We start from the raw sequence: 20,754 nt of genomic DNA on the forward strand, positions 1-20,754 counted from the left end.
GCCGCATCCAAAACGATCGCGCTTTGATTCTATGTGAATAATTCAGGCATAATTGAATCAAGGGGGGTTGACAGCATGGTGCAGGGTGGGGTGTTTTGTTATTTGTTCGATCTGTTTACCTCTTAAAGAGACAATGCAGTCCATTGGAAAAAGGAGTTTTGAAAAATGAAATGTCTCAAAATACATGTTCTAAACACTGAAAGGGCTTTAGATTGGCTTATAGCAAAACGTAAACTGGATTTTTTTTTAAGTTTTTTTTTTTTTTATGCTCATTTGTAGGGTGCAACTTTTTTGGATGGCTCAAAAAATACCTGAGCTGCGGATCTTTTGAGTGGCGGCCTAGAGCATAGAGCTTGGAATCCTGAGGTTCTGAGTTTGAACCCCGCTCCAAAAGACTGCCACTCTGGGTCTCTGAGCAAGACCCTTAACCCCCGGTTGCTCCCTGGGGGCCCGAGATGGCAGCCCACTGCCCCCCAAGGAAATGGGTTAAATGCAGAGGTAGATTTCTCAAATGTGAGAGCAATAAAGTTCAATCATTATTATTTTTATTATTTTGATGCTCCGTAAGAGCTGCCAATAGCCTCTACTCTGCTTCTTTAAATAATGGTCTCTTTCCTTGCCCTGCCACTATGGGTGGATTAAAACATCCTGGTAGGTATAGAGATGAGCCATATGCTATGCTGGCCTGATATCTGCGTTATTTGATCAATAATGTTCTCAAACCTCTGACACCTTCTCAAAACAATTAAATTAGATGTGAAGTTTTCCGACCTTTGAAGGTCATTGGCTGTTTGTTTGTTTTATCAAGGGTGCCAGAATTATGGGGCTGATAGCAAATGCTCATCACACTCGTCTGCAAAGAATATGTCTCTAAACTTCACTCTGCTTCTAGAATTAGAATGCACTGAATTTTAAGACTGAAATTAGTAAAATGGAAGATAAGGTTTAATAGAATGCTTCCGTAAGGCACACATTAAATTAGGTTGAAGTCATAGATGATTGTTACGGTTTTACGGATTGTTATTATTACGGAATGTAAAAAAAATTCAAGGGGTATGAATGATAGGCTGTTGTTCTTATATTATAGTGTGTCAGTAATTTATATATATAACAACACTACTGATTTATCCTATTGTTAAACCTTATTTAAGGTCTTATTGTTGTTTATTGGTGTGAAACACAGTTTTTAAGTGGTTTTATTTAAAGTGAAAGGGATTCTGCAAAGGTGGATGAGTGAGTGAATGAATGAGAGAAAGCAGCTTACAGCTGAGAGATGGCTCTGGCGGGATTACAGGTCTAAAAGGAGCGGGACTTTTCTCCTCTGGGACAAGCCGTGAAGACCGAAAAGGTTGGAATGAGCAGAAACATCTGAGAATAAGGAGGTAATTAACTTTTTAAAGGGTCATTTTGCATCCTATTTTCAACAAACAATTATTTGATCAGTCTGAAGAAGCACCTAGATATAAGACATTTTAAAAATTTGAACTCTAACTATATTGAGGTGTTTGAATGTCTTGGTGAATTTTCTTCATTGATCTATTGAAGGTGTGCTGTGCAGATGTAACATCACATATAATGAAGAAAAGAAAGCAATTGCAAAACACAGCTAAGTCATTTGTTATGTATTGCAGTCAGTAATGGTAGCCGATGTGAGATAAATAAACCCCAAACTACTAGAATAATCCATTTTACTTTGTGCAAATGTCTCAGTTATATAGCAGGTTCCACAGCTCCCATAGCGAATCCTGCTGGTGGAAAAGTAAAAACAGCCTTCCCTACATTACAAAATGCTTTGCTGTGTGAAATCTGAGCCCTGCAGATGTAAAGAGGAGGGCCAAATGTTTAAGGAGGGCGCAACACAACAAGTAGAACTGCTTGTTTAAACAGGAAGTTGAAAGGGAGAAATGACAGGCAGAGAGTCTCATTTTGAGCTCCACTGTGCCGCTGCATTTAAAGTTTAAAGGTCACTATAGATCATTGAAGGGTAAACAGGGCTAAATACTGACAGGTAAGACATGCAGCCTTTCAGAATATGTTTCTTAAACCCATGTTAATGTTTAATTTGAATGAAAAGGAACTCGACACAGGAAATCAGCACTTTGCTTCACTGAATGCCTTTAACATATGACAGGGGACTTTTACGGTACCAGTAAAACAGCCTGTACATGTGCTTCTACTAATGCAGGAGAAGGTGCAGACACCAGCAGATACAAGCACGGACCTGGATCTGTTTTTAATCATTTGTTGAACGAACCACGCCTGTAACATCAGAAAAATATGTGTAAATATGTTTCATCACTGCCTAGAGGAGTATACATTTACCAGCTTTAGTCGTTTATACTATTAAGTGATAAGTATGTTTTAAAAATGCATGCCTTCTCTTAAAGCTTATTATTCATATCAGTCACTTATCCTTACCCCTTAACTAACTGGTTGGCTGCAGATGTCCTTTATTAACCTCTGACAGTTGAGGCAAAACTAAGAAATGACCCCAAATATATAGTTTTACAATATTAATTAAAAAAAAAAACAGTTTATGTTGTTTAGTGTTGAAAAAGAAAACTGAGATGCTTGCTGCAAAATATTTTAAAGTGATGAATGCAAACTGTTTTCATTATGTATATAGGAGAGATAAACAGGTACGTTACAGAGCTGTATGCTAGGACTAAACTCTACTAAAGTGCTAGGTAAAAGTATTTCTTTTATAATGGACCAACACATCTCTTATTCAGTACAACTTACAAAGTAAAAAGTCATAGGTAAGTAAATCATAGGCAATCATAGGCAGTAAAAAGACATAGGTAAATTAGGTATGTTTCTATAGACTGCACACATCTAGAGAGTAAAAGCATTGTCCATTCATCTTTGTCTAATTGTGCAGCCTCAGGTAGACTATATTGAAAAAGTCTGAGCATAGTTTTTCAAGTATCAAAACATATTTTCTTTTTATTTAGTTCTAGACATTGGCTGATTGTAGCCTTTATTTAAAGTATGTAATACAGTTTTAACTGTAGGTGACCCTTTCAAGTCTTCTAGGGCCTCTAAATGTCTTACTACCTGGACTGTGGTTTCTTTGAAAATTAACTGCTGATCCAATTGGGTCCTAGTAGTTAATGTAAAACTTTTTCTTTTAGGAAACTTGTTGCAGATTATGTTTGCAGAGTTTTTTTTAAAGGTTTTTGTGTCACTTATTCAATCAAATGACTAACTAGCTATCATCTAAATAAACTTCAGCCCTCCCCACCCTGGTGTCTGGACAGGCTCTACAACTGCTTGGTTTTTTAACTTTCTCCTTCTGCTCAGAGCTTCGATAGAGAAGTTTGAAAGACAAAAAGCTCCCTGAATCTAACAGTGTTATTGTTTTCTGCCCGGTAGATGGAGCGTGCCGCCATCCCACCAATCTCCAGTGTCGCCGTCTGCGGTGGAACTCATGGGAATGAGTTGACAGGGGTGTACATTGTGAGGGAAATGCAGAAACAGAAGCTGGAGAAAGTGGGATCTGTTTCTATAACCCCTGTTTTGACCAATCCTAAAGCCTTAGATGTTGGCAGGAGATACACAGAGATGGATTTAAACCGCTGTTTCACAGATGCCTTGCTGAGGTAAGCGAATTGAAAATAAAAGTCCTGTAAGGCAAATTTATTTATATTATGCATTTCAGTAGCAAGATATTTCAAAGTGCTGTGCTCCAAGAGTTTATAGTATTAATAGCTAAGATCATTGTTCTCCTTTCAGTTCCCCCATAACAGAGTCGACCCCATATGAGCTGAGGCGAGCCCAGGAACTGAACGCTCAGCTAGGGCCTAAAGGAAGCGCAGAGGCTGTGGATCTGCTCATAGACCTGCACAATACCACAGCCAACATGGGGCTGTGCCTCATCTTCTACTCTATAGACTGGATCACTCTGCACATTTACAAATACCTACAGGTATGCATTTCAGAAAGCCCTTCAGACAGAGTTTCTGGCTACCTTTCCTGTGCTAAATGGTAATGATGACACGTAATTCTAACCACAAAACCACAAAATGCTAGCTATCCCAAATTCAGCACTTTTAAAAGGTCCAAAACACATTTATTTATGAACATAATTTACCTACTGAGCATCTTTATACTAAAAAAGCTTCCTTTTTTGCCCTCAAGATAAAGAGTTCACTTCTTTGCTTTGTAGTTGTGACAATGTAATGACAATAATTTGAATTCTATTCTAGTTAATGATCCCACATTGACAGATCTCTAGAAACTCCTTTTAGCTCTTTCACTCACACTGACATCCCTGCTAATCTCTTAAACCTAACATAAAATGTGTGATGTCTTCAAACTCAAAGAGTATTGTTTTTCAGAATAAGATGAGCTCTATTCCTGTGAGAGCAATCCAGGTGGCCGTTCCTGCCTCTGATGCTTATTCCCTGGAGTCAGTGGGCAAACATGGCTTTGGTAACTATCAAAATTTTCATATATACGTAGATTATGTTCATTTATCCAGAAAATCTGTGGCTGACTTTACTTCATTGCAGCGATAGAAGTGGGTCCTCAACCTAACGGCGTGCTCCGAGCTGATATCTTCAACATGGTTAAAGAAGCAGTGGAGCTCACATTAGCATGGCTTCAGGAATTCAATTCTGGTAGGATGTATGTTGTTTTTTCACAGCAGATCACAAACAGATTATGGAATATTGAGATCTATTTTTCTATCTTCTTGAGATACACTCTCTTTTTACTATTTATAATTTCAATTTTCTAATGCAACATAAAATGTGCATAAAATAAAACCTGCAACCTAGTTTTATACTTTATTGTGTATGTGATCCAATCCGAATCAGGTTAGTGATTCTCGTCTGCTAACAGGACACACTTTTGAGGGCAGCACAGTGGAAGCATACACTTTAGTTAAAAGTGTCGACTACCCAAGAGACCCGGCAGGTAAAATTACAGCTGCCATCCACCAAGACCTACAGGTGCGCTGCAAGATTTGGGTTTTAGTGCTTTTACTGCAGCAATATTAAAGCAGACTCCAGGGGAAGTTAATGAAAAGCTGCATAAAGTAAAAAATTTTTTCCTCCAGGATAATGACTTTAAGCTGCTCCGGTCGGGGGATCCCATCTTCCTGACATTTTCCGGGGAGACTTTGAAGTACGAGGGAGAAGACCTCTACCCTTTCTTTGTAAATGAATGTGCCTACTATGAGAAGAAGATTGCTTTTCATTTAGCTCAGAAGAAAACATACACCTTCCCATCCATATCTGTGAAGAAGGACTGATAAACCACATAAAAACAAAGATAACAATGCTTCAACAACAAAAAAACACAAATCTAATTTAAGATGATCTGTCACACAAGTTGAGCAAATCCAGTGCCTTGTTCACATGTTTACATTTTGTCTGGTTAAAACAAAATGTAATATTTTTCAAATTCTGATTTTACATTCAAGACTGATTGTGGAAATCAGGAAATTCAGCAACGGTTTTAAAATTTCCTAATTTTCTAATCTATTAAAAATTGAACACCTGTGATGTATACTGCATTCGTACTCCCCAATCAGTACTTGTTAATACTTCATGGTAATTTACCAATTTGATATGATTTCAGGAGCAGGTATTTTGAATTATTTGTAGGTGTGGCCAATATGAACTTAAAGGGATATGATTTTTTTATGTATTTATTAATAAAGCTATAATTAAAAAAGTTATTTTTAACTTGTTTGCAGTCTTTTTTTTTTACTTTCTATATTTGTATTTGTGACTTGCTTCTCTCTGCTTGAAGACTCTTTTCTTCCCTGAATTGATTTAGTCTTGAGTTTTCATGTCTGATGCAAACTGTGAAAAAGTTGGACTGGAACTGCTGCATACAGGGACCTACAAGGATTACTATTATTTCTAAACATTTTTAATTAACTTTATGTTTTTTTATTGAATCTGAAAGAACGAATCTGAAAGAATGGCATTTCAGCTAATCAGCACAAGAAACTTCCTGCCACTTTAGACATTGACTTTTTTTCTTTCTTAAAGAAAATGGTTGCTTTGGGGAATACAATCCATTAACTAGAATTTAATGTGAAAGTCTATACTGGGTTCAACAATAAGACAACTCTGTAATCCCAAATAGACCCAAGGAAACTTTGAGGTCAACATGGAGCACAGCAATGATGCTGAAAGATAGCTTGTGATCCTACATAGATGACTCAAAACGCTGATAAGGACACCGATTGGGAGCAAAACCAAAACACCGAGGAAGACTACTCACTAGAGAACAGCATTTAAATCAGAATGGCCAGCATCATGGAAAAATGGTCCAATTTCTCCTCAGAATGACAGATTTCAACAGAAAGTGATTGACTCAGGGGAAGTCATCCCTCTTCAAAACAGGTTTACCTGTCTGAATGGAAAAAAAATTTGGAAAATTACCATCTGCTGAGAACAGTAAAAGGTGTAAAATCAAAATTATGATTTCTACCAGTAAAGTGGGGTCTGATCTCAGAGAATATTCTGACAGGCACAGAAGAGCACCTGAACCTTCACAATCATCAAACTGGAAACAGGGATGCTGTGGTCAAGGAAAAAATCAGAAGTACTGAAGGAGGATTTCATGCATCTGCTGAATAAAGCTGAAGGTCTCAATATCAAGTGTTTCTCAGTGGATTCAGTGTTTCTTGCTTTTATGCAGGGACACAACTTCTGATCATGTTTAAAGGGTTGCTAAATGTTTGTGTCTTATTGAGTTTGAGATTTATAAGTTATTTTTGAATATTTTTGGAATAAGTACACCTTTACAAGAATGGGAATTTCTGTTTAAGCTGAACTGGAACTAAATGTCTTACATCTAAAGTGTTTTCTGTGATCCATCTACCAGCAGCCTTGACCCTAAAGAGAGAACATTCAGAAATAACAATGATGAGGCTGCCACATTGTTACGTCCCCTGGATAGGTCTAGGAGGTATAAGGGACCAACATACATTTAACAGGGAATCAAGGAGACAAAAAGGCATTTCATTTTATTCTGCCATATAGAAACCTACGGAGTAACCTGTCTAACAAGCACATAAACAGGAAAAAGCTGGGGTTAAACAAAAGGAAGCTCTGTCCTACAAAAGCTATCTGAGCAGGTATACTTGGAAGCAATTTATCAGCCCATTAGATGCTACAACAACCACAGAGGTGTATGGCAGACAAATGGCCCTGTAGTACAGTTTCACAGGCCTTAAATAGTGTACAGGTGATTTTAATTGGGCTGAGACTCAGGATGCAGCATCCAATCTTAGAGGCGGAGCCTAAAACAGAGCAAGGCTTTACTTTGGTGTAAAAAACAAAATTACATCCAGCTTGGGGATTTAACACACATTCACTACAGCTCCTACTGAGACAGAGATAAGCAGATAGATGGCTCAGAGAAGTTAATGGAAAAAAAGGTCTTTACAGGACTTCTGTAGGACAATAGGAGTCCGACATTAAACTTCCCCAGACTGATCCCATTAAACCTGTCACCCCACACCCTGACGCAGATCAAGGGCCCCCTGAAAATTCAACAGGAAACATCAGATTTATTTTTATTTTTTTTTGCCAACATTTATTGTCATTACACTGTCACAATTGCAGAACAACAAAATAAACTTTCTGCACCTGGGGAGCTGTGTGGGGATAAGGGTCTTGCTTTAAGGACCAAGAGTGGCAGTTTGTGGGAGAGGAGCTTGAATTTAGAACCTCAGGATTCAAAGTCCAATGCCCTAACCAGTAGGCCGCCACTCCCCAAAGCAGGCATTAGCCTGAAGGGTCTTGCCTAAGGACCCAAACTGTTAGCTCATTGCCTCAGCTGGGATATGAACCCAGGCTTCCTGTTTGCAGGATGAGGGACTTTGAGCCAGCCGCTAAAATCAGATCTCCCCATTGAGATTTTTTTTTTCCTTTTTGTCTCACCTAACTTCACTGACAATCTGAAAGTTTAAAAGTGGAACCCAAACAGCCCCCTGGCCCAAAAGCCCTGCTACTAGATCAGCATCCTCCAACCATAACACAGCATTGTTTTAAAAAAAAAAAAGAAATAGTGAATCATGTCCGCTTCTTGTTGCCAACACTAGACCCCAGATATCTCAAGATAATAAAAACAACAAACAACTGGGGCAAAAGATTAAGGAAATATATGGATTTGAAAAGGCAAACATGCCTCACATTTGATTGCTAAAACAGGCGGACTCTGTAACTAGCTAGATTACCTATAGAGACGTCTGGGTTCACTGGATCTCATTCAACATAAGGGGCTCAGAATGTCAGGCCATACCAGTGTTCAGGATTTTTATTTCTAAAGACAATTTACATTTATAAATGTATTCTATTATATACTATTGAGAAAAATCCTGAAAGGACACATTCAAGGTTGTGTTGGCAAATAGGAAGAAGCTTAGTGGGGTTGTAAACTTTTGCAAAGTTCTCTATAACATTTTGCATGGCCTTCACGAGACATGTGCGCTGTTAAAATTCAATCAATGAAATATTTGAAACAAATTAATCAGTTAATGCATCTTGTAGGATTCATGATAATCTTACAAGATGTATATCAATAATGTTCTCCACAGTAAATTAGAGGCAGTTTTGTTGTTGCTAAAATAATTTTGTAATAGTGCCCAATAAATGGTGTAAATATTTAATTATCAGTTAATTCTTAGTGCAGTTCTCATTCAGGAAGAAGAACTGAGGGTGTAGCTGATTATTTGTACCCTCTGCTTTTAGAATTACCATAGAAAATGAGTGCATTATGGATCATAGTGTGCTTTATTCATCTCATTACTACCACTAGTATGGTTACAATTGTTATTTGGCTCCATTTTACATTGAGCTATAATAACTAGTATCCCTCCCTCTGGATCTTAAAGTATATCTTCAGATTTCTTTACTTTCTTTTCAAAAGCTGTGGCTTTAGTCCCATTTTCTAATTGTACAGAAACAGTAGAACAAAAACCCAATTACTGACCAATTATCTATTTTATTTCTACAAAAACAATACAGTATTGTGCTTCATAAGGAATAGCTTTCTCAGAAGCTGGAACATATGAAACTAAACATAAAACTTTTCTCTATAAGCATGTTGAAAATTCAAAACATAGTCACATACTTGTTTTTTCAGACACCAGTGTGAAATGACAACTCACCATTTTAATCCTTAATTTTAATCCACACCCCATCAGTTTAAGCAAAGCCAGGGCTAGACACTGCCCTCGCCTGGTCAACAGAAGGCATTACAGGAACAACTGTTTATCCCAAACCTCCAAGACCCTGATTTGTCCTTCAATTTGGAAAACGGAGGAATAGAAAATCAGATAAAAAAGGGGACCAATGTCTGAACAGCTTGGAAAACTGAGACCTTTGCTGTTTCAATTTTTTTTGTTTGTTTTCTTAAATTTGGTCAGTATTTAAGTCCAAGTTTGTCCTTTTTTTGTATAAAAATAAGAACAATTTCTAAAAGTTTTAAAATTGTGCTGTTCTCTCTCACATTATTTTCCACCAAAGCATTTTATGGAAACATTTTTGAGAACATGTTAATCTCATATAAAATTTACCAAGTTTATCCTTATGTAAAAGAACAGTTGGACAAACCAGAAGCTGAATACATGATATAAATCAGTTAATCAGCCAAATAAAACAGATTACAGCTTTTTTTTTGCAGTTCTTCTCTTATTGTGTAAAAGTATGATGCACTTAAAATATATGCTTACAACCAGTAACGGCAATGGATTTTACTTGGATTATATGTGGTGGGCCCATAGAGAGAAAAGTATATTTTGAAGTACAAATTTAACTTTTTAAGGTTTTTGTTCCCTTAATGAAACATTCTTTTATATTAAACCCCTTTTAATCTATTATGCTTTATTCCAAGAATAACTCAGCTGTTCTGATAAGGTTAAAGAGTTCTGTTAGAGGAGAAATGGTTTCATAAGGTCCAAGGAATATGACATTATGAAGAAGTTATAAAGCATACTACTGTATGGTGTCCAATAGTATCAAGCACCATAATCTGAAAATGGAGAAAAAATAAAAAAGCTGGAGATTTAGCACATGGAGCATATCTAAAGAAAAGAAACCCAAGAACTACAGAAGATCTGCGGAGATCACAGAGGGCAATGCAACACAAAAACTGCTTGTGCAGCTTAAAAAAAAAATTGCTCAGAAAAACTGCATCTTGGCCTCTGTGCTGGAAAACAAGCACTAACAAAGGACATACATACAGAGCATTTCTGGACGAAATCATTTAAGAGGCTGCAACAGACCAGCCTAAACATGCAGCCACAAATAAAAATAAAAGGGTAAACACTAAAGCAAATATGTGCTGAAACGGAAGTGAATGTCCAGACCTAAATTACATCAATCAGGAGGAAAGGCTGTTGTTGCTGGAGCCTCTGTCCAATCTGAAATTTAACCATTTTGCAAAAATAAAAGCAGAAAACGGAGTACAGATTTTTAACTTTGATAGAGAAATAACCCCAGAAATGGAACCAGGAATGGTGAGGTGTATTTGTTAAAGAATGTTTTTTATTTCCCAAGTATTTTACATTTGAACGGAGGCAGAATGAGCCTTAATTCTTGCAAATAGTTTTGCAAGGCACTTAATATTAAGGAGGGGGCTTAATTGGTTGGAAAGGACAAAACTTAGCAAAGCTTAACGACCTTCTCCACACTCCATCTAGGAAAACCCAGCACTTAAAAGCATTAATTCATCTTTTAACATTTTCAGAACTGCATTAGCAACTAAAGACTGTAATAACACAAGTACACAGTATTGTTACAAAATAGATCCATCAATAACATGATGGTAGAAGGTGAGTGGTTCCACTTACAGAGAGTGACATTTCATGACATTTAGTCATTTTACCACAGCCAAAAATAAAGCATCACCACAGATAATAGAAAGGTCAGTTCCAACGACATGCAAAGCCTTGATATTCAAAAACAAACACAGGATCAAAACGCTTCAATAAAGGCGCATCAGACCGTTTTATATCAAACAGATAGATACCTGGACTTGGATGGAAGTCCACATCTTAACGTTACGATAGTGCAAGTTAAACACAGTTGTATCCGAGTTAAGGACAACATGGTGAGCAGCTAAAAGAAGCATTGGCAACCAAAAAGAAGGCAAAATAAAAATAGCAAACTCCTAAAGGAAAACAAACATCTAGATGTTGAAAACATGCAACATCAATAAACAAATCAGTAACTGGCAAATAAAAGGCAAAGGTGAGATAAAGCCACGCAATAAATGATTCAAATCTCCATATACAGTAGGAGTACTTATGAAATAGCTGCAGCTTGCTTTGTTAAACCTGTGATACCCTGCACCATTTCTGCATCCCAGGACTGCTACAGTGGAAGTGAGATGCTACAACCTGCTGATTTTATTGCTATACAACCGGAGATTATTGGAAGGAGGGTTGTAGACCTGCTGGTTATCTTTAAGTGTATTATTCCTCTGTCTTTATGCGACCCGATACGCCCTTATGCGGGTGTAGTGATTGCGGTGACTTCTGGCTGCCCAGATGAACAGCGCGGCAGCCATCATCTGCAGAGGGAAGGAGATAAGAGCCAGGTAGAGAGACCACCCCATTGACCAGTCAACCGTGGCTAAAGGTTTGTAGCTGTAGTGGAACAGATCCATGTTGGCCCGGAAACAGCAGACGGTTCCCAGAGAGCAGAGACCTGGTGATGGCATGGGAATAAAATATACGTTGGTTGGATGCAGTCACTTTTTTCCAGTTAATAAAATCTGTTATCCTAAAAGCTGTGGTTTCATTAAGTAAAAAAAATAATCAAGACAGTTGACTTCAAAGAAATTAAACTAATGATACCAAGATGAAATAGAACTGCGCCGAGTTTAAAAGAAAAGTGAGGCTTCGAACTCAGAACCTCAGGATTCCAAGCTCTATGCCCAAACTACTAAGCCTACTTATTTTTAATGATTTACATTGTGGATACATATTTCTAAATCCATGTAGCAATTAAATCAAGAATATAATCAAAATTTGAATTACATTTTTAGTAATCAACCCTAAAAACTAGGGATCTCGACAACGGATGGCCCTTTGGAGTATAGAGGATAAGGATGCATTTCTCTCACCTGCAATAAAATGAAGCACTCCCACACCCAGAGTAGGTGTGAAGCTGCGGCATAGGCAGGCACAGACCCCGATGAGCCCGCTGAGAAATACCAGGGCCAAAGACACTAAGGGCAGGAGAAACTGGCACCTCCACAGGTCTGCACCGAAGGACAGCAACTCATTAACTACATCAATTTCTGGTTCAATTAAACAAACTGTTATGTGCAAGCCAACGCTAAGCTAAAAGTAGTTTAAAGGACAAATAAAATAGTTAAAATGTTCACATTAGATTTTGTGGTGTTTGGTTTTTCAGCTTACATGTTCTCAGCAGATCCTCTTCTTCTCCTTTGGTCTTTGTTTTGAACTGCTGAGGAAGGGTAAAGCTCAAACATTGGGTCTCCATCTTAGGATCTAAAGTAAAAGGAAGAGGGAAATGATTGATCCAAGCTGTGGGCCTTCAATATCAAGGCATAAAACAGGCTGGGAAACAAAGCTGGCAAAGAAGGTCAGATGTATTAATGGTTTTATTATTCTTTGCATAAGCAGGCGTTTTTAAACAGATCAGCATCACATAACTTCAAATACAGAGAAAAAAAAACTAAACAAAAACAGCCCCTACCATCCAAACGACATATTCTGACCCGATCCTGTCCTTCAACCTAAGCCCTTACTCAAGGAGATTATTTAGTGCTTTTTTTTTATTGTCCATAGAATGGAGTGCAGGATTTTGCTGGCTTTCTTCTTTAAACAGATTGTCATGGTTACACCCCCATTTAAGCTCATCTACTTTTTATAACCCTTCTCTGGTCGAGGTAAAGCCAGGAACAGGTTCTACAGTCAAAAAAAGCAGATTTTTTGATCTGGCTCAACAAATTACTTACAAACAAAGCACACAAAGATAACCAGCGCCCTGAAAATTAGCCATAAGATGAGGAAAACTGTATTTATTGCATAAAAGCAGAATTCTGTGACTGTTCTGATGGTCAGCTTTAATGTGCTGTATTACAAACTACCTGTACATCCCCTGTGATGAGTGCAATCTGGTAGCTGTGTTCTGTCGACGCTTTCATTGTGTGGATGACGACCATCTGTTGATTAAGACACTGGTTAAAACCTTTATCATCCCGACAGGCTTCCTTGTTATTGTTTAGATTTACATATTTTTGCATCTTTTGGTCTAACTGACACCATGTCCCACAGATGATATCTTAAAAGCAGAGGTAGACCGATACATCAGCTGACTGGTATTAGTGTTTTTTTTTTTTTTTTTTTATTGGCATGCATTCACTGATTTATGCATTCAGCATCAAATACAGGGCATGCAATGCTGCTCCCTCCATTCAGTATCTATTGTTAATGTTTTTTTATTTGTTAAAAGGTGTTTGCCTTTGTTTAAACTGAGACTAGTGCAACATTGTCTCTTTTTTATCATCTAAATGAAAGAAGGAAAAAGCAATATCACCTTCAAATCAGCCCCATATATCAGGGATCGGTTAGAGTGATGTCAAAATAATCTGCATCCCCATCAGCCTTAAAAAAACCTGTATCGGTTGATCTCTACTTAAAAGCATGTTAAAAATGCAATAAATCTAGAATCTCTTCATTTTCTGCTCAAAAATTCAAACAGGACATATTGTCAAATGATGCTCAGACTCTGTTTCATATTTGTGTGTAAATGTGTATTCATATATATATTCATGTATAACATGTCAGCTACCCTTTCTGTGAGGAAAAAGGATAATTTTATCCAAAAGACAAGAGTATTAGAAATTGCAGTTCTTTGAGGTTCATATAGAACGGTCCAGCATCTTCCTACACCTATGGAAGAGAAAGTACATAGAGCCACCACCATGTTCCACAATTGGTATGGAGCTGTTTTGATGGTGTGCAGTGATTACCCGATTATTCCTGGAAAAAGAACCATCTAAAAAGCAGTTCAGAGGCATTAGTGGGCATATTATCACAGACACACAGACATCTGGAACAACTGGATTCCAAGGACTGGTTTGCAATAATGTCTGCTTGAAATTAAAAAGGACTTTCAACCAAAAAATGTTTTCACTGAAATTGGAGATCTAAATACACATTAGTTTAACATTCATGCAACTAGTTTTAGTGTAGAATGAAACAGCAATACCTGGCTCTCTAAACCAATAGGACTGGCTGGGCACCTGGATACACCTCCACCACAGACCCAGGGTCCCATTCAGGCTGAACAGGGGAATGCTGTATATTTTTTCCTCAAACTCCTCATTGATGAATTGATCTTTGAGTTTAGTGATGTTTAGGTCCTGTGAGTCAAGCGGGCTGCTGTACTGGAACCAGTGCTCAGTCCCCACAGCAACAGACAGGTAGACAGTGGCAAGCAGACTCAGCACTGAGCCGATAACCAAGGCAGTGGCATAGCGATTGTCCACCATGGTCTCACAGACAGCTTGGATTGCCTACAAACAGAGGAAGAAAGCACTAATAGATGAGTCTGTTTCCAGCTGTTAAACCACTGCAGCACAACCTTAACACACCATTCCATTTCAACCCCCTTAGATCAAGTACTTTAGTCTAAAGGGCTTTTCTACTTCACTATAACAGTTTACTACCTTTATCCACAATAGTTGCAAATCAGAAACGCTATTGTTGAACGTTAACTGGAGCATTTTAGACTAGTCTACCAAATAACTGATTTATAAAATATTTATTCCATTTGTAAAAGCTTAAAGAGGGGCAAAAATTTGGCTTTTTAAAATCTTCTATATCCAATCACAAGGTTTACAAGTAGAAAGCAGCAATACCTTTACTGGTAAAATCTGAGCAAAAATATTTTATGTATATATACGTATATAATAAAACAAAGTCTGTAATTTGTTTAATAAATTTAATATATAAGAACCCTAAAACATTTTACCAAATATGAGTGCTTTGTCGTTTTTATAATGTGCATGCACAAAGAAATGCAAACAATAAATATTTTGTGACTGTGTAAAGAAAATTAATGACTAAAAAGGGGTAAAAAAAATGCAATGTCATAAAAGGGGTTTATAAAAGGGTACTTGAGTAATACAATCCTTATGATGCATCAATATTTCCAGGTTTTAATCCTCTAGCTGTATTTTTCCATTCAGATCATGTTAAGATGCAGCAAAATTGAAGTTGATAAAAAAATTTAAAATCATATATTATGCCTTATAAAGCAAAAAATTCATATATTATATCATGAAAGAAAAACAAAGTTCATATTAATCCTCCTAAACTAGAGAACTTTGTTGATGGAAAGGGAGTAAAATAGAGAAAATAACATAGTAAACAACATGGTTATCATAGATAATTTAAATCACCAAATTTTACAGAATCGAAGACCTAAATAATCCATTTCTGGTTTGACCATTGAAAGCGTCAATATTTAAGCATAGATATTTAATCTAGAGCGGGTTTAAGGGCGCTTTGAATCTTTAGCGTTAGCTAAAGAACCGAAACCGAAGCTAACTTCAGCGACCTGCTAGCCTTGTATGTTGTTAGCGCTTAGCACGTTTAGCTGGGTGTGTTTCAGTCAGTGACCGAGCCTCAGAGACTTTATTCTGTCCTCATTAAATGTCTTCTGATAACAAGAAAAACAGAAAAACAAAGACAAAATCTACTAAAAGTTTAACACCGCCCAACAATTGACAGCAAAACTGAGGTACGCGAGACCTGTTTTAATTAGCAGCTAAGCAGACGAACAATATAACAACATGGTAACTTCGGTGACTTAATCAAAGTTGGAAAAAACGTAATCAACATTTTAACAAAACAATTAACTAGTCTAATTCAAATGTAATAGAAAATAATAATACTTACTTCAATAGTTTCCTCAAAACTGTGCCTCCATCTTCTTCTTCTTCTTCTTCTTCTTCATGGGATTTTATTAGCGGTTGGAACGCAAAAATGGTGCATTACCGCCACCAACTGGTATGGAGTGTGGATCTGAATGGCGACTGTTTACTGAATAAAACAAAATCAACAAAACCAAAATTTGATTTAAATCCTCTCAATTACATTGATTAATCAAAAAAACAACAACAATTAAATAACACTTATCTCTTGAGTTATTTCAAAGGATTTCTTTCAAATGAAAGTGTATTCTTTCCTTTTTAAGATTTTTCATTCATACTTCTTATAGTGTACCATAACATGTTCGATTGTCTGTTTTTGCTCACAGTATTCACACCTGCCAGTGTTATGTTTACCTATTTTGAATAAAGCACTGTTTAATCCTGTGTGCCCAAATCTAAGTCTTGATATAATTGTTTCTTCTCTTCTGTTCCTTCCTGCACATCTCATTTCTCCCACTCTCCTCTGAATCATATAAAACCACTGTCCTTTCCTCTCTTCTTCCCATTGCTTTTGCCACATTTCCTTCAGCCTCTGTTTAATGATATTCTTTATTTCCATCTTACTAATTTTAACTAACACATCCATGGCTTCTCTTATTGTAGCCTCCTTTGCAGCCTTTTCATCCATCATTTAATTTCCTTTACCTCCACTATGTGCTGGTACCCATAAAAATATGACTGTAATGCCCATCATTGGAATTCTGTATAATGTTTGCTGGATTTCAATCAAAATATCTGCTTTGCTGAGTGACTTCTCTGTAAACTGATTAGTAATGACGATGAATCTGAACAAATAATCACTCTGGTCTTATTTCCTCTACCCGCAAACAATAATTGCTGGCATTTCTCCTGTGTATACTGATATATTATCACTGGTCCTCTTTCCTATTACAATATGAAACTCTGGGACAATAAAATATACTCCTATCTTGTTGAATAAACTCTTTGATGCATCTGTGTATACCTGGATTAAGCTGTAGTAACTATTAATATATGCCTGTATGCAGGGGAGGTGCTTGATGGGGGGCCAGGGGTGGCCATGGCCACCCTTAGCCAAACACTGGTCACCCCTGTGGCCACCCCTACCATGTTTTCCCTCTAATACAGATGGTGGCAGTAGTAATACTCTCAAGTGGAATTTTCAAAACATTTAAATTTTTGTGGTTAATCAAACACATCAATATACTAACAACACAGATGATAAATACAGAATTCCTGTTCTTTTCAGAAGTAGATTTTGTGTTATATGAAGTAAAGAGAAAATTAAGTGTCTCTGCAAGTCATCTAGGAGTCTTCTGAGAAATCATAGATAACAATTTTAATAAAAACTTATCAAATAATCAGTTCATGTAGATATTAGTACTTGTAAATATACATTTTATGCAGAATGTTTATTGATACAAGTAGTAGATACAATTTTATCCACTACACCTTTTATCTAGAAAGCATGAATGTTTAAATATATGCATCTATTTGTTAGGAAAGGCTGTAGGAAAATGTAGTTTGTCTTTATTTTAAAAATATGGATGTTGTGCTTGTTAATTTTCCTGTTGGAACAGTGTAGATTGGCCCTGAGGTTCTGGTGTTGATCCTCTTTCGGCCACCCCTCAGTGTACATTGGTTATTGCCTTGCCACCCTTATAAAGATTTTCTGGCTACGCATCTGCCTGTATTGTATGTTTCTAGTAGAGTAAGATCAACTTTCGCTTCAGGTAGTATGTAAGGTGGTACTGCAGGCAGTGGTACTGTTGGACTGATCTTTAAATAGGTTAATTTGAACTCCATTGCTTTTTGTTTAACTGCCCACCCAAAGCTTTTAGTCTCCCTCTTCTTCATTTCCCAACAAGATTTTAAAGTGCTTTGTTTTGGATGATCTTCACTATGGCCCTGTAAACTGGCCCAATAATTCAGAGATAACTGAATTCTTCTCAACTCAAGAGGCATTTCACCCATTTCCACCTGCAATGCTGCCGCTGGAGTTGTTTTAAAAGCCCCTGTACATAATCTTAAAGCCTGAAACTGGATGTTGTGCAACTTTTTTAGAGCTGCAGATCCATACACCACACACATAATCCAGTACTGATCTAATTGATCCACAGTAAATTGCCTTCAATGCTTTTCTCCACAATCACTTCCCACCAAACACCTTCCTATATGTGTGCAGTACTTTCTGGATATGTACACCCCATGTTATTCCCTCATCAAACCATAACCCCCAAAACTTTAATTGTTTTACTCTTTCTAATTCTTGATTATACAACTTTTACCTTAGTACCAATTATTTTCTTTGGAAAAAAAAAAAAACATTCTCTTTGTCTTATGAGAATTTAAAACCCCATTTAAATCTCCATCTTCTTCTCTTCCCTCTTCGGGTTTTCAGACTCATTTTCTGGCTGGAAAACAACTTTTTAGTGTCTTAGCGCCACCTGCCAGGCTAAAGTCAGGGCTATTGAGATACAATCTTATCTCTATGGCTCAAGTTAAAGTATGAACGCTTTAAAATTCCATATTCTTCCAGGAACATTTATTCATTACTCAAAATACGGGCCATCCAGTGTCATTTATAGATCCTCTTGGGTAGACTTAGAATTAGATAACTTTTATTGTCATTTTTTTATACAAGTGTATACAAAAGGAAACTTCATGTTCTACAGCTTTCACAACATTTCAATTCCATAAAGTGCAGCAGTGATCAAATGTAAACACTGTGTGTGCAAAAAATGCATTGATATGGAAGTTCAGACCATCAAATATATATGGTGCAATTATGCAGTGTTTGCTTTGTTATTATCTGTGTGATGCAGAGTCTGTGACATGATTTAGAGTTTTCTAAACAGTGTGATGGCAGCGGGGAAACTGCTTGGCCTGCATTGAATGCTGGGAAGCCGATTCCCAGAGGGCAGCAGTGGGGATTTAAGGGATCACAGAATGTTACGAGCTTGGGACATGCAGCAGATACATTTTCTAAATAGTTTTTGCACAGGCTTACAAATGGCAAAAATAAAAATGTGTGTTGGTGAATTTTTTATTTATTCTTTTTTTTTAGATTACTTAGAACTGTCTTAGTAAATTTTCTTAGCCTACTAAGCTTTTTCCCCACTGCCATCAGATTGCTGAACTGTTGGGGAAAATAATCTAAATCAATTCGCAAATCGAGACTCTGCATCACACCGTTAACACCAAACCAAAAAGAACTAAACCTCAAAAAATTGTTTTTTTTCTACTGCATTTTTGCACCATATATTTGTTTTTGCAAATAACCTTGAACCTTAATTCTTTCCCAAACATCTTCCATTGGAAAAAATAAAAATAAAAAACTCTTGCCTTTCAGATCCTGGGCAGCCTTGGAGGTATGTGACAGACAGAGTGAATACTCTGCTCATAGTTCAATGCAGGAATTGATAAAAAAAAAAAAAGAAAAAAAATTACACCTAAGTTCACTCGTTTTGATCATATAAAAAACTCCTATATGCCACTGTTGCCCACAGTGGCATATAGGAGTTCACCAATTTGAAACCCGAGCTCTGTCTGAATATGTTCAGTCATTGTGTTCTTGGGTAAGACACCAAAGCTTTATTGCCTACTGTTGTTGGTCAGTGTACCCCAGCGGAGCTGTGGCTACACTATAACTTGCCACCATCAGTGTGAGTGAAAGGCTCTAGTGTAAAGTGCATTGGAGTCTTGGACATGATAAAGGGCTACACAACTACAGGTCATTTAAACATTTTTTCTCTCTAGAAAATAATAAAGAATTTTAAATTATAAATTAAATCATAACTGTTTATATTATAATAAAATAAAAATTGCAAAACATGTATAACTATAACTAATAGCTTTTTTTTCTACTGTAACAATTGCCATAGTGCCCATGGAGGATATGAGGGAAACTGGAATGCACACCTTTGAGATTACGTCAATCCAACTTATTAAAGTCAAGTTCTAAGTATAATAGAACGCACCCATAGACCTACATTTAAGCATGAAATATGTTAGGTTACAGTGTTGTTTGTTGGTTTATTATACATACAAACAATCATATAAAAATACAGTTTCATTGTATCTTGTACAGATTGCAGCCCTATGTGGCAATCTACTGTCAACTAAAAGTTGTTGCCCCTTTCTTGAATGAAGTTGGCCTGTTCTAGAATGTACCCATGAAAATAACAACAAATATATTATAGACAAAGGAAAACAAAATCCTTAAATTGACTTCATTGAATTACAACAGTTTTTTACCCATTTCTTCACCTAAAAATAAAAAAAATACAATTTTTAACTTTATTGATCTGACATTGGAGAAATTTACCTTTGCATTTAACCCATCCCCCTGGGGAGCAGTGGGCTGCCATTGTTTGGCACCTGGGCAACAGTGTGGGGTTAAGGGTCTTTGCTCAGAGAGTCAGAGTGGCTGTCTGTGGGAGTGGGTCTCGAACTCAGAACCTCAGGATTCCAAGCACTAACCACTAGGCCGCCACTCTCCCACCTAGTCATTTCAAGTGATATTATACAGAAAGCTTTAAATATAGAGAGGTGGGAGCCCCTTGTCAATTTGCTCATGGAACACATGCTCTTAACAAATGAAATGTACACTTTAAAAGAACCTGCCATAGTTGATTTACACAATGCTTTTGTAAGAAATATTAATTAAAAATGCTAAAGATGGGGGAAAAAAATTAGCAGATGTTTAGAGGCTACAGAATAAAGTAAAGGTATGGCTAAGTGAAGATAACAAGAATGTGAGGTTAAAATAACAGTCTAAACTCTGCAGGCACATGGTGTTCTGATCCTGGGTGTCACAGTGTAAAACATGGT

General features: G+C 36.9%; 2 protein-coding genes across 5 annotated transcripts; one reads left to right on the top strand and one right to left on the bottom strand.

Moving 5' to 3' along the window:
• Positions 1–1,874: 1,874 nt before the first annotated feature.
• On the top strand, positions 1,875–5,664 carry LOC107091125 (N-acyl-aromatic-L-amino acid amidohydrolase (carboxylate-forming) B-like). Of its 3 annotated transcripts, XM_015384879.1 has the most exons (8): positions 1,886–2,008; positions 2,132–2,281; positions 3,376–3,602; positions 3,736–3,928; positions 4,341–4,434; positions 4,515–4,622; positions 4,846–4,955; positions 5,063–5,664. In XM_015384879.1, exons 3-8 carry the CDS (start codon positions 3,376–3,378, stop codon positions 5,255–5,257), a joined length of 927 nt encoding a protein of 308 aa, XP_015240365.1. In that variant the 5' UTR covers positions 1,886–2,008; positions 2,132–2,281; the 3' UTR covers positions 5,258–5,664. The 3 variants fall into 3 exon arrangements, with proteins under 3 accessions (XP_015240364.1, XP_015240365.1, XP_015240366.1); XM_015384878.1 differs by lacking the exon at positions 2,132–2,281 and having other exon boundaries at positions 1,875–2,008; XM_015384880.1 differs by lacking the exons at positions 1,886–2,008; positions 2,132–2,281 and having other exon boundaries at positions 3,124–3,602.
• A 3,290-nt stretch (positions 5,665–8,954) lies between these two features.
• On the bottom strand, positions 8,955–15,970 carry LOC107091138 (claudin domain-containing protein 1-like). Of its 2 annotated transcripts, XM_015384900.1 has the most exons (6): positions 15,908–15,970; positions 14,214–14,520; positions 13,090–13,164; positions 12,395–12,487; positions 12,097–12,234; positions 8,955–11,678 (listed from the first exon to the last, which is right to left on the bottom strand). In XM_015384900.1, exons 2-6 carry the CDS (start codon positions 14,494–14,496, stop codon positions 11,458–11,460), a joined length of 810 nt encoding a protein of 269 aa, XP_015240386.1. In that variant the 5' UTR covers positions 14,497–14,520; positions 15,908–15,970; the 3' UTR covers positions 8,955–11,457. The 2 variants fall into 2 exon arrangements, with proteins under 2 accessions (XP_015240386.1, XP_015240387.1); XM_015384901.1 differs by lacking the exon at positions 13,090–13,164.
• Between the last annotated feature and the right edge of the window lie 4,784 nt (positions 15,971–20,754).

This window comes from Cyprinodon variegatus, unplaced genomic scaffold (assembly GCF_000732505.1).
Source record: "Cyprinodon variegatus isolate N-32 unplaced genomic scaffold, C_variegatus-1.0 Scaffold326, whole genome shotgun sequence".
NCBI lineage: Eukaryota > Metazoa > Chordata > Actinopteri > Cyprinodontiformes > Cyprinodontidae > Cyprinodon > Cyprinodon variegatus.